Source organism: Hakea prostrata, chromosome 5 (genome assembly GCF_041222555.1).
Source record: "Hakea prostrata isolate BN-2017 chromosome 5, UWA_Hpros_2, whole genome shotgun sequence".
Lineage (NCBI taxonomy): Eukaryota > Viridiplantae > Streptophyta > Magnoliopsida > Proteales > Proteaceae > Hakea > Hakea prostrata.
In genome coordinates, this window is record NC_142604.1 from 17,351,503 (window position 1) to 17,364,655 (window position 13,153).

General features: G+C 39.5%; 1 protein-coding gene across 1 annotated transcript in view; it reads left to right on the top strand.

Annotated features, from left to right (window-relative positions):
* The window catches only part of LOC149015518 (tRNA synthetase class I (I, L, M and V) family protein), a 59,003-nt gene extending 55,877 nt beyond the window's left edge, over positions 1–3,126 (top strand). Inside the window, exons 23-27 of the mRNA XM_089155353.1 lie at positions 1,558–1,680; positions 2,163–2,228; positions 2,432–2,543; positions 2,651–2,742; positions 2,841–3,126. Coding sequence (XP_089011479.1) covers positions 1,558–1,680; positions 2,163–2,228; positions 2,432–2,543; positions 2,651–2,742; positions 2,841–2,945 — 498 coding nt within the window. The 3' untranslated portion in view covers positions 2,946–3,126. The remainder of the gene's footprint in view (positions 1–1,557; positions 1,681–2,162; positions 2,229–2,431; positions 2,544–2,650; positions 2,743–2,840) is intronic.
* The last annotated feature ends 10,027 nt before the right edge of the window (positions 3,127–13,153 follow it).

Sequence of the window (13,153 nt, forward strand, 5' to 3'; positions counted from 1 at the left end):
ATAGATATTTTACTAATTTTTGAAAAATAAAATAATTATTCGTTGGATGGAAAAATATTTTGACTCCATGAGACCATAGGTAAGGCCATGGAGTTTAACATATGTTAATTCCATCAACATACAAGACATATATCATGTATATTTGTTAATATTTTATGTGTACAAGAATACATTTTTACATTGGAAAATATAAAAAAGTAATCCACTTTGCAGAGAAAAAAAAATTTGACACAGTGAGTTTGTAGATCGGCCACGTTGTTTAACATGTATTATTTCCATGCCCATCCAACAACTTTCAAACATACATTTTAAAAAAAAATCTAGTTTGGGAAAGAATGGTAAACTTCAGAGATGAATACTCTAAGATCTTACTGAAACAACGCTGGATCCACACATCGCACACGTTTGCCGGCAAGATCCATGCCAGAACATGCGGAAAATGACAAAAATTGTCTCCAAGATCACAAAAATCACACTTTGGAGCAAAAAATCACCAAAAGCCGCCCAAAGTTTGCTCGAAAATGGGGCGAAATGAGCCTCTTCTAAAGCATCTCGGTCAAAATTTCAGCGAGATTTTGTAAAAGTTCATTTCGGGTCCATTCCAGATATTTTGGCTAAATTTTGTGAAATTTCCTACTATCCTGCCAAGCGTGAAATTGATGGTTTGGGGCTTCTGGATTCAGGTACGTCTTGTTCTTCTGCTGCTGTACCATCCTGCTCTACTTTTCTTTTTTAATTTTTTTCCTTCTGATTCTGCCTCTCGTTCTCTCTCTTCTGGTTTTCTTCCGCTGCTACTGTCTTCTCCTTTCTTCTTTTCTGAGCTTCTCTTGATTGTGGGCTGTAATGGAGGGAGAATTAGAGGAATAGGAAGGGGAAGTAGAACAGGGAAAGGAAATCTCTCAATAACAAACAATACTCTTCACTCTACTTAATCTGAAAATTGTTACTATTTAACGGAAATAAAATGCAAATCCTATTTGAAATCAAAATCCTGACCAAAGTCTAACATACTCTTTGAACTGGAAGCAATTGAACCGGTCTGATACTGCCATCATATCCCCCCTTTGGCACAGTTTCTGCAGAAAAATTGCTCATCTCAACCCCCCAGTAAAAGAAACTGCTACCCAAGTGAAGTGATCAGTTTCTCCTAATAGGACGTTGGCTATCCTACTTTAAAATTTCAGTTATGCTTTAAATTTTGAATCATGATTAACATTTACCTATGCACAAGTTGAATTACATTAGGGGGACATCATAGATAATATCGCTTAATTTTCTGCAATGTCATATGCATTTGGGTTTCTACTAGTTGGAAGCCAATTTATGCTATTTGACTCATGTTCCTAGTGTTGGAATAATCCTAGAGTTATGTGTAGCGTAATTCTAGAGGTACTTACTGGACTCTTTAATTTTATTATTGAATGTTGGAATATGGGATGTGTTTTTGTAGGTGATTTGAATCTGTCTCCTCTTTGCCTACTCTGAACTGTTCATTGAAATAAGGTTGACCTAACATATTTCTTATGCGTTGACTCTGCTTAATTTCCAACTATATAGGTTGTTAACAGAGTTCAAAAGTTACGCAAGAAAGCCAGGCTTGAACCAACGGATATTGTAGAGATGTACTTCGAATCACTTGATGACGACAAAACCAAGCTGCATCATATCTTGAATTCACAAGTATGTATCATAGTTACTTACTGTCTTTGTAGCACTTGGTCAAAATGATGTCAAATTTATTGTTGCTTTAGTAATTCGCTGGTTCCATGATTTGCACGCTTGCATTTGCTGATATTTAGACTTTTAGAGTATCAGTTTATTGATTCTTTTGCTCATAACAGGCCATTATTCGGTACCTTACATTGTATCGAAACATCATATTTAGTACTCTTTTACTTTCTTGACAACAATTATGGATTCCTTTTAAAGAGATGCTTCATCCAGTTTGTTCTTTTAAAAAAAACTCAAATTTCCTTTTTCTGTTCTTTGGGATGTGAGGAGAGAAGGAAAAAGATTCTGGACATGTTGGTGGCATGCAAGTTCAGTGGTTATTTTGAAGATGAAATTCCCTTCCGGATGATCAAACTTACATTATGTATCATTATGTTGGTAGAGTAGGTTAGAAAGATGCAATCTTTGATACACATTCCCTCTGTGTGCAGGAGCCTTATATAAGAGACTCACTTGGTTCACCGCTTCTTCCTTCGTCCATGACTCCATCCACCGCCGTAAGCTTCACAGACTAGTTGCTGCTTATTTTGTTATGGAAACTGATATTTCATTTAATTGTCATCAGAATATTTCATATAATATTGTCTATAATGTTAGATAGTTCTGCTTCACTTTCCCAACTAGCTTCCGACGTCAATTGGTTGACTTGGGCCTCATCTGTGTCTCTTCATTGTTTGTGCTTATAATTCAACTTATGCAGGTTATACTTTGTGAGGAAACTTTCCATGGTGTGTGTGGATTATCATTTATCATCAGACTAGCGAGACCCACACTATCTTTCAAATCTGACGCTGTTGTAGCATTATATTCAGGTTTAGTTGTAATCTTATTTGCCCTTCCAACAGCTGTGCCCGAATTAGAGCAACTAATGTTATCTGTTTCCCATCTCTGATAAGAAATCTATTTTTGATAATTGCAGGCAATGTGAAATTTTCAGAAGGTTTACAGACCTATTTGCTGTCAAGAGATTACCAAAACCTGAAGTCAGAATTCCAAAATGGCAATAACAAGGTTTGGTTTACAAGTTGACTCATGAAAATTTCTGAGAAACTTAATCCGGTAATCATTTCTCAAGAAGGGCCACTTATATAATTATTGTATTTTCACAGATCACTGTAGACTGTATAGAAGGTCAGCCAGCAGTGGATGTGCTTTTGAGGAAACACGTATTTTTAACCACTGGAGATCTCTTCTTGAGCACAAGAACAAACTGATTTTCCTTGAGAAGACTTATTTCCTTAAATTATTGCTGTTGTGAGTTCTTGTGATTTCCTTCGGAAGCTAGCTCTAAGGAGCCATTTTTCCTGTACTCTACAATGTATAAATTTATAATTTTTATTTAATTAAAGAAAACACCTTGTGTTATTTTACGTGTGGCAATTTTATGTGGAATTGTATTCCACTGGCAAACTGTTACGAACAGAATTAATTGCAGATAGAAGAAGGAGAAGTAGAGGTTTTAGAAGAGACAGAGATAGAGAATGGATTAATTTCTTTGATGCCCTTTTGTCATTATCCCTTCTGATTTTTATACAGCAGTAAACGGTTAAGCAACATTCTAGAAGCCACTTTTACTATGAATTTACTCAATTACCCCCTATCAATTCTGGAACCCTCTTTTGTGTTTACCGACAACAAAGTCACTCAAGTGTATTGGAAGTTTATGGATACGTGTTGTTCTCCTGGCTGGCTGGACCACTTCAACCACTTCAGGTGCCAGCTCTTGCTGTGTATTCTGCGCTGCATTTTGGATTGTAACATTACCGCCTCCTGAAAGTGTAACCTCGTCCTCGAGGTTAAGGTAAGGAAACTGAAGCTTGAGCATCTCCCAATCTTCCCAGGTGGCTTCTTCAGACGGAAAACCCTTCCAAAGAATGAGAGCTTGCCGAACAGAGGAGTGATGGCGTTGGATCTGGCGGTACCGTAAGATAGCAGTGGGAGTGATTTCTGATAGGGCTTCTGCCGGTGGAGATGCTGGTGGCGGTGGCTGTCCAACACAAGGCTTCAAGGTAGAAATGTGAAAAACATTATGGATTTGAGAGTTCCAGGGCAGAGATAGGCGGTATGCAACCTTTCCCACTCGAGCCAAGATCTGATAGGGACCGAAATAGCGTTTCCCCAATTTTTGGTTGATGCGCATAGCCACAGAGGATTGTCGGTAGGGACGGAGACGAACATAAACCCACTCACCAGGTTGGAGTTCAAGGTCCTTGCGGTGTTTGTTTGCCTGATGTTGCATACGGTGTTGAGCACGACAAAGGTGAAGTTTTAAGTCCGTAGGATTCGATTGGTCTGTAACTCCGTCACCGCATCGTTAATGGGACTCGGTATATATTGGGTGATTCGGAGGTTGTCGTCCAACACCGCCAAAGGGGTTGTTTGTATTGCGAGTGAAAGGAAGTATTGTAAGAGAACTCGGCCCATGGAAGGTACGAGTCCAGAGGTGAGGTTGCTCGCCACGAAACACCTGAGTACATTTCCAAGCCTCGTCACCACCTGCCGTCGCCCGAGGGTGGTATGTTGTAGACATAGCGAGTACGGCCCGAGTCGGAAAAGTTCGCCGAACGCGAGAAATAGAGGGTCTCGGCCACGACTAGTGATTTGGGAATTCCGTGGAGCTTAACAACATTCTCAAGGAAAGCCGGCACCTGACCGGTAAATCGAGGCGGCAAGGGTGTGAAGTGTGCATATTTTGATAGTTTATCGACCACCACCATTACGGCTGTTTGCCGGCAGACGGTGGAAGGCCCACAATGAAATCCATGGACGAGTCTTCCCAAAGTGCGAGGGGATGGGTAGTGGTCAAGCAAGCTGCGGAGAAGAATGTAGAGATTTCATTTGTTGACAGACCAACACTCCGCCAAAATGCGTGCGCATTCCCTTCAAAATATATTTCCGAGAGGCGTTCATTGTGCGTTGGAACCGCGTGCCCCCCACATGTTGAAGAATGAAATTCCTCAAGAAGCGATGACATAAAGGAGAAGATGCATCAAGACTATGCTCCGGTGGAAGAGTAACCCGTCACGAGCGAATAATGAGGGTGAGTTGTTGGGTCTTGTATAACCTCTTGATAAATGCGATGTAAGTATTGAAGTGCGGTCTCTTTGCGAATTTGGTCTAAAAATCCAGTGTGGTGTTGTAATTGCAGAGAACAGATGAAAAACTCCGCACCCGGACAAGGCATCCCGGCTCGATTTCACTCCCGGTTTGTAAGTAACTTCAAAGTGTACCCCATTAATTTTGTGAGCCAATGGTACGTCGGTGCGGACTACCGCCATCATTCTGAACTTTTCGATCCGGCGGATGAAGAATTTCGACCAACCAAGTATTGCGCCATCTTCCGATAGCCTGAATAATCGCGCATTCCGAGCATATGTGGAAGCGCTGCGCGTAGGCGACAATTTCGCTAAAGAATGCACCGGTGGTCATCTGAGCGAGGACGCACCGAGTCCGACGCCGAGGCATCTGCTTCAATGGTGAATGGTTTACTAAAATCGGGAAGTGCTAATCCGGAGCTCGAGTGAGTTTTTGTTGTAATGTTGTGAAGGCTTGTTGGGCTGATTCATTCCATTTGTATGCTCCTCTTTGTGAGGTTGGTAAGTGGGCTGGCATAGTTGCATATCCTTGAATAAATTTCGAATATCCAGAAGGCCCAAAAAGCTCGACATCCTGAGGCATTTAGGTATGGGCCACTCTAGCACAGCTCTTACTTCCTGATCCACCGAAAGCCCAGGGCCGATACTACATGTCCCAAATAACCAATAGATTCCTTGCCAAAATCACATTTAGACATTTTAGCATAAAGTTGATGGGCCTTCAAAGTTTCAGAACCAACTTAAGATGGCCCAAATGTTAGCCCACCCTTTGCTGTAAACTAGCAGATCATCAAAGAAAATTAGTAGAAATCTTCGTAAATAAGGTTTAAAGACTTGATTCATAAGAGCTTGAAATGTAGCGGGCATTGGTCAGCCAAAGGGCATGACCAAAAATCATAGTGTCCCTCATGGGTTCTAAAAGGTTTATGAATATCTTCCCTTAACCCGATTGATGATAACCCGAGCGTAAATCAAGTTTAGAGAAATACGGCCCGTGTAATTCATCAAACAATTCATCAATGGTAGGAATTGAAATCGATCACGCACCATCACGGCATTAAGTGCTCGATAATCAACACAAAAACGCCAAGTCCCATCTCTTCTTTACCAAAATAACAGGAGAAGAAAACGGGCTAATACTTGGACGAATAATTCCCATCTTAAGCATTTCGGTTACCTACCGTTCAATCTCGTTCTTCTGAAAATAAGGATACCGATAGGGCCGCACACTAACCGGTGTAATTCCAGGTTGCAAAAATATAGCATGGTCATGTGTCCGGTTTGGTGGTAGATGTTTGGGCTCCTCAAAATTTTGTTTATATTGGACCAATAATTCGGGTAATCCAGGCCCATGTTCCGCAGCCTTATTGTCTTCTGATTAGATCCAATTTATATAAAGCTGCACATGATTGGGTTGCCACAATACGTCAAGCCCATTATAAGTGAGTTGGGCTGGTGGTAGTTTAGTGTCTCCCTGTAACTCAATTCTTTGTCCATCTTGGTTAAATTGTAACCTAAGCAGATTATAATCAAATAAAACAGGTCCAACAGAAGCTAACCATTGAACTCCCAAGATTAAATCAACACCACCCAATGGCAACTCATATGCATCAATGGTGACAGAATAAGATTGAATATTAAGGGTTAGATTACGTACCAATCCTTCACATTCCACCTTATTTCCATTCCCTACCATTACGGTCATATTGGTTGTTTCTCCACCTCGAATTGAATGAACTTGCCAACCGCGAGGAAATTATGAGTTGCCCCACCGTCTACCAAGATTTGTAATGGAAGTCCCTTGATTATTCCTGTAAATCTTATTGTTGTTGGTGTTGGAATGCCATTCATGGAATGAAACGACAACTCAGTTGTGTTCACTGGTTCATCTTCCAGTATTTCATCCATGTTATCGGTGTTATCAGACGATGTGATATCATCAAATTCCAACAGGAATAGTTGTCGTGTCTTACACCGGTGTCCTGGTACAAAGCGTTCATCACAATTATAGCAAAGTCCTCTATCTCTCCTTTCTGCATTCTATTGGTGTAAGTCTCTTGATTGGAATGGTGGATGCGGAGCGGTAATAGTGGAACAGAGCTCCGTTGAATGCCGGAGTTAAAGTTGGAGTGGGAAGGAGAGGCGGCTTACTTGAAATTGGGGTTGGTCGAAGATGAGCTATTCTCAGCAATTTGCTACTGTAAACGAGCCACCCCGCCTGAGCCATGTTGGTAGGTCGAAATGCCTCACCTCGTTCAATATCGGATCAAGTCCGGAAATAAAACAATTTACCATGAATGAAGTTGGTAATCCGGTGATTCGATTTGCTAGTGCCTCATATCGGGATTGGTATTCAGCCACGTGGATAGCTGTACCAATTTTGCTAAATCTCCTCATGATCTTCATACTCGATGGCCCAAACCGATTTTCCAAGACTCTTGTGAAATCCTCCCATGTTGGTATCTCCTCGTCTTATACATCCACGGAACCATTGTAACGCCTCACCTTCCATATGAATTGACGCGCTTAACCGCTCATCGGAGTTCCATGGATATCAAAGAAGTTTCCGCTCGGAAAATCCATCCCATAGGATCGGATCCATTAAATTTAGGAAAATCCACTCTCGCATCGACCGAATGCCGTTGGCATTACTATTTCGTAGATCCGAAATTGCCGATAGGAGTAAAGGTCTCCGATTTGTAGATCGTTGGAAGATTTCTCTAATCGGCCTTCCATGATGCGATCTGTCTAACCAATGCGTAATGGCTCTCCTTGCCATTGAAGTGGAGCGAGGAGAGCGGAGCCCCGATCACCATGGTAGTACTCAACCAATTGCATCGTCGGGACGTGTCTGTTCCTTCCGCCATAAGATATCCGGCAGGTCGGACCAAAATGTTACGAGCAGAATTAATTGCCGATAGAAGAAGGAGAAGTAGAGGTTTTAGAAGAGTGAGAACCAGAGACAGAGATAGAGAATGGATTAATTTCTTTGATGCCCTTTTGTCATTATCCCTTCTGATTTTTATACAGCAGTAAACGGTTAAGCAACATTCTAGAAGCCACTTTTACTATGAATTTACTCAATTACCCCCTATCAATTCTGGAACCCTCTTTTGTGTTTACCGACAACAAAGTCACTCAAGTGTATTGGAAGTTTATGGATACGTGTTGTTCTCCTGGCTGGCTGGACCACTTCAACCACTTCAGGTGCCAGCTCTTGCTGTGTATTCTGCGCTGCATTTTGGATTGTAACACAAACCTACATTTTCAACGTTTTATTTCTGGCCAGATGGTAGAAAGGTAGAAGCCACTTTTTCTAAAATCAGCAAGCAGTTATTTTCTTCAGGAATAATCCAGATTTCAAAACCCTCTGAATCATTGCTGCTGTTACTGTGTTCCATACAGGAATGTTCAATCTGTGCCAAACTGAGAGTGTTACTAGGGGACAGATTAACCTGATTGACTTTGGGAATCCTGCAACAGTTTTCTCGAGTTTTACAACTCAAGATCTGAGCAGGTTTCATGCCATATTTTGGTATTGCTCAATCCTTCCAAAATGCTTTTTCAGATAATTGTTCGACTTAACCTTAATGTGATATATGTTATGAAAGTCAATTGGATGGAGTTAAAAGAGGTAGAAGTAGATCTAAATTGACTACTGAAGTAGTGAAAAGAAAGGAGCATATGCTTGGACTAGACGTTCATATGAGTGCTAAGAAGTATAAATGTATTATTTATACTCTAATTAGTTTAAATACATGATCCCACCCCAAAATACTCTTTAAAACCTGTCGAAACTTGATGTCGAAACTTGTACGGAAAAGTCTTCGGTTTCTTCGAAATTTTCCAAGTTTTCACCTAAGTTTTCCATTTTCACCCGATCAAAACTTGAGTTTCCCTCGAATTTTTTACCATGCTGAGAACTATCTGAAAGATTAAAATGCTGGATCTTCGTAAATGTTTCAACTATGTCAATATAGTAGGTCGTCTTAATTAGGGCTTCAGTACTATCAGGTTAGGTCAAGCTTTCCATTGGTCCATTCTGACATAGATTGGTTGGAGTATACATTGGATGTTCTCAAATAAATCTAGACTTATTTCCAAAATTTGCTAACGAATGTATAAAAAAATTCCTTTTCTTTTTCTTGCTCCTAGCTCTTGCTACCTTAAGCGTTGCAAAAGTAGTCCAGTGACCATGGTTAAGGATCTAGCTTTCCATCTCAAACAAATTATTTACTAGTGACTCTTAGAGATACTGCTAATACAAAACTCCATAAAGCATATCAGTTTCTCAGTTAACATATCTCAACCCTACTAATAACTCACTTTCTGGTGAGATCCCTCTCCCAAGTCTGCAACAATTGAACCTAGGTGGAGAGCGGCAGAGGAGTGGTCGGAGAAGAAGGAGAAGATGGGTTGCAGAGAGAGATGCAGGGTAGTTAGATTGAGGTATTTTGGTCATTTCTCTTAAGGGAGTGCATTTTCGTAATTTGATATTAGTTTTTGAATCACTAAATTTACAGTGAAGGTATTAGTGTCATTTGTTGAATCAAAATGGGGGCGTTATCGTCATTTTCGTACCTAGAGGACATTAAGGTAATTTGAAATTCGAATTTTAAATGCTTTAAATAAAAATAAGGACATTTGGGTAATTTCATAATTCATTTTAACAACAAAGTTAATTGTAGGTAACTTGTAATTTACATGTTGGTGCCATGTAATTTGGGAGGCAATAATGGGCGGTTAAGAGTTTTGTCCCAAATATAGAGTGCCGTGTAATTTGCTCTTCTTCTTCTTTTTCCTTTTCTTTTTAAACGAGTGTGGATCATCTCCCCCGAGAGTGTTACAACCATAAATTATGTGGGACTCACAAGTAAAAAATATAAAAAAAAAAATCCTATCAACCTAATCATGTGGGCCTCTTGTAATTAGTGGTCATCAGCTAGCTATCGGGGAGATGATCTAGACTCGTTTTACACCTTCAAAAATCATTTCAAATGTATCTCTCAGCATGCTGTTTTAGACTCTCTCCCGAGCGTGTCTTCTGGAACTATTGGCAAAGCATTCATTTTCAAATCATGTGTGTTCCTTGAAGAAAAGCCAGATGTTCTGTTGTACTCTACTCCTTTGTTTGAAATGAAATCAGAAAAGTATACATCCCATAAAAAATTACTTAGTAGTCAAAATTGGCATGCAAACAAGAACAAAATAAGCCTGCTTAAACATTTATTTTTGCAGGCTATTACTAATTAAAGTTTGGCAGGGCATCAAGACAGACATCATTTTCCATTGTGGTGGTATTGACAACCATGGATTCTTGGGATCTACTTTACTGCCCTTTTGCACGAGCACTGTGATTTAGGAGCTCCATTTCACTTAGGTCACGGTTTAATGGAGGGATATTTGTATTGAACTTGATTGAAGGATGGAATCACTTCACAGAATTGGTAAGAAGATGACTACAATTTTGGAAGGTTGTGCTCTTTTTGTTGCTGAGACTCATTAGAAAGTATAGTAGGACCTGGTTTTGGGTAGATGACGGTGATCGCCAAATGATGCTATTCGTAAAGGCTTAAGGTGTTTGTGATCGCTAACCGAGGCTTAGACTATGCATTTACCCTAATTAAGCAAGAAGAAGAACACGAGAGTTTGATTACGGAGTTCGGTTCTTTCGAACCTACGTCTCCGGGACTCTAGATAGAATCCGATCCACTATAATCAAAGATAATTACAGAAATCAGGGAAAATAGGAAAGGTACAAAAGCCACCGTACATGGCAACCATTTGGGCTCAAATCACCATTGAGTATCCTTCTTCATATGAGGAATTAAAGGCCTCTAGAATCTCTTCAAAGAGCAGACCACAGAAAGAGATTCATACAATTAGTAACCTAGCTAGTCTTCACCGAATCACCTCAAGAAAGCCATCGAGTGCTACAAGGATCATCCAAGAACGAAGCTCAAAGATGAAGATCAAGGAAGAACATCGCCATAGCCAGAATTGCCGAGCTCAGAAACCCCAAACCCAGAAAACCTCCAATTCGTGTTAGCATAACAAACAAGTGAACCAATCGCTTCAATAGCAAACTAGCTAAAAACATGAAATACCCAGATTACCCCTTACAAAGTTCATAGAGAATTACACCTAACAATAAACCAGAATGTTGCCATACAAATTATTATGTGGGGAAAATTATATTTTGATTTTTTTGGGGTACTAATACTTTTTATTTTTAATACTGGAAATGAAATACCGTCCACAAGAGTGTAACTCACGATCTCTACACTAAAAAGTATGGATCTTACCACTCAACCAACCTTGCATTGACTAGATTTTAATTATTTCTGTACTAACAAGTAACAAGCGGTTCAACATGAAGAACAGAGTCACTAAAAACAAAAAATAGTTCCAATTAAATTAACAAGCTTTATTGGGGATATCAAATAAAGCCATAGGGACTTTAGACCTCCTTTAACTTGACTTCCAGTCCTGAGTCATCAAAATTTGGTCTAAAAGTTGAAAATAATGAACTTGCCATGTCATGGTTTTTCTTTCACAAAACGACAGCGGTGTTATGGTCATTTTATATATTAAAATTAAAATAATTCTCAGACTAATCTATAACAATCGAATTAAAATTTAATGTTGCACAAATAACTTTTAGGTTGAGGTGGTTAAAACTCTAAGCTTGGGTGTTAGGTACACCTGGGCTAAGTTAGAAGATATATATATATATATATATATATATATATATATATATATATATATATATATATATATATATAAGATTTCATTGGGCTTTAAATTTTCATACTTTAATTTTCCTCAAGGCTTTTTTAATTTCAAACGCACCTAGTATCTTCATAGGATAGGGCCTTACATGTACTGGAACATCAAATTTTTGTCAGCTATAAGTAAGGATTGGGTCAATTGGGTCTACACTTGTCTCCTCAAATTTAATTCGATTTGGAATGGTTATCTCTCCTTCTAACCCTTATTGGGTCGGGAGGAAATTTCTCATTTTATGCTCCCTTTCTCCAATATTTCTATTCAAAACTCTTCTAGGTTGACCTATACTGTAGCATCCAATGGACATTCTATGCTCTTGTCTCCCCCAACTAACTTTAGTCCTATATCTTAAATCCTAGCCCACCCTGCTTTCATCGTTAATGGCTCATGATCTCCCTAGTCCCTTTGTCCCATCAAAGCTTCACACAAGTTTGGACATCCTTCCCCCATCCTCGACATTTATTGTGATACCATTTGGCTTGCTTCTCCCTCTAAATTCTTCTCTACCTCCTTTGCTTGGAACTTCTGCTACTCCGCTAGCCATTCTGTCCCTAGACTCCCTTGGTTTGCTTTAACAATCCCATCCCTCACCACTTCCTCACCCTTTAGCGTGCCCTTAACCTTGGCATACCTACCCATTAACCTCAATTTCTTGTTAAACTTAATTGTATCTTCTCTTTTTCTGAGTGGTTTAGAGAACCTTGGCCACTTGTTCTCTATTTGCCTCTTTTTCTTGTTAAACTTAATTGTATCTTCTCTTTTTCTGAGTGGTTTAGAGGACCTTGGCCACTTGTTCTCTATTTGCCTCTTTGCCCACTCCCTTAGGGGGAAAGCTACCCATTCTATTTGGCCCTGCTCTTTTGGCTTCGCATGGGATTGGGCCTAGATATTGAGGACTTTCTTTGGCTCGTCGATTTATGATTCTGTCGCTAAGTTGGTCACTACCATCCATCATTTGTGGTGAGAGCATAATCTTAGAAGATGATTTTTCAAACCTAGATCTTTGGACATGATTTGGAAAGCCATCTGTTTTAGTATATCTTCCAGGCTTCAGTTGATCTCCCACCCATTATTAGTGATACCCCAGGGAACAAACTTATTACTATTACCTGGGTCTTAGCTTCAGTTTCCATCCTCCTTGAAGGCTAGAACCCCTCCCCACTTGCTCTCCCCTTTCTATTTATTTATTTTTCTCCCTTAGAGGATTTGGTAATATTAGTTTATTCATCCAATAAAAAAATAAAAAAACATTTTAAACATTCACTTAATACAAAATTTTGAGATTTTATTGCATTAGGTAGTTTGGTTTTACACATACTAGGTTTGGAAGATTTGTTGTATCAAGTTAGTCCAAGACCCCAAAGTAGGATTCTAATTTTTGAGCTCTTACAGTGGATCCACTTTATTTGGGGTGAAACTCAAACGATCAACTTTAGTGCTCAACGTTACTTGTTACGCACTTTAAAATTACAAGTTACTACAGTTAATTTGAATGACTTAAGGGCCTGTTTGGTTACATGAATCCAGAGATTTCAAAT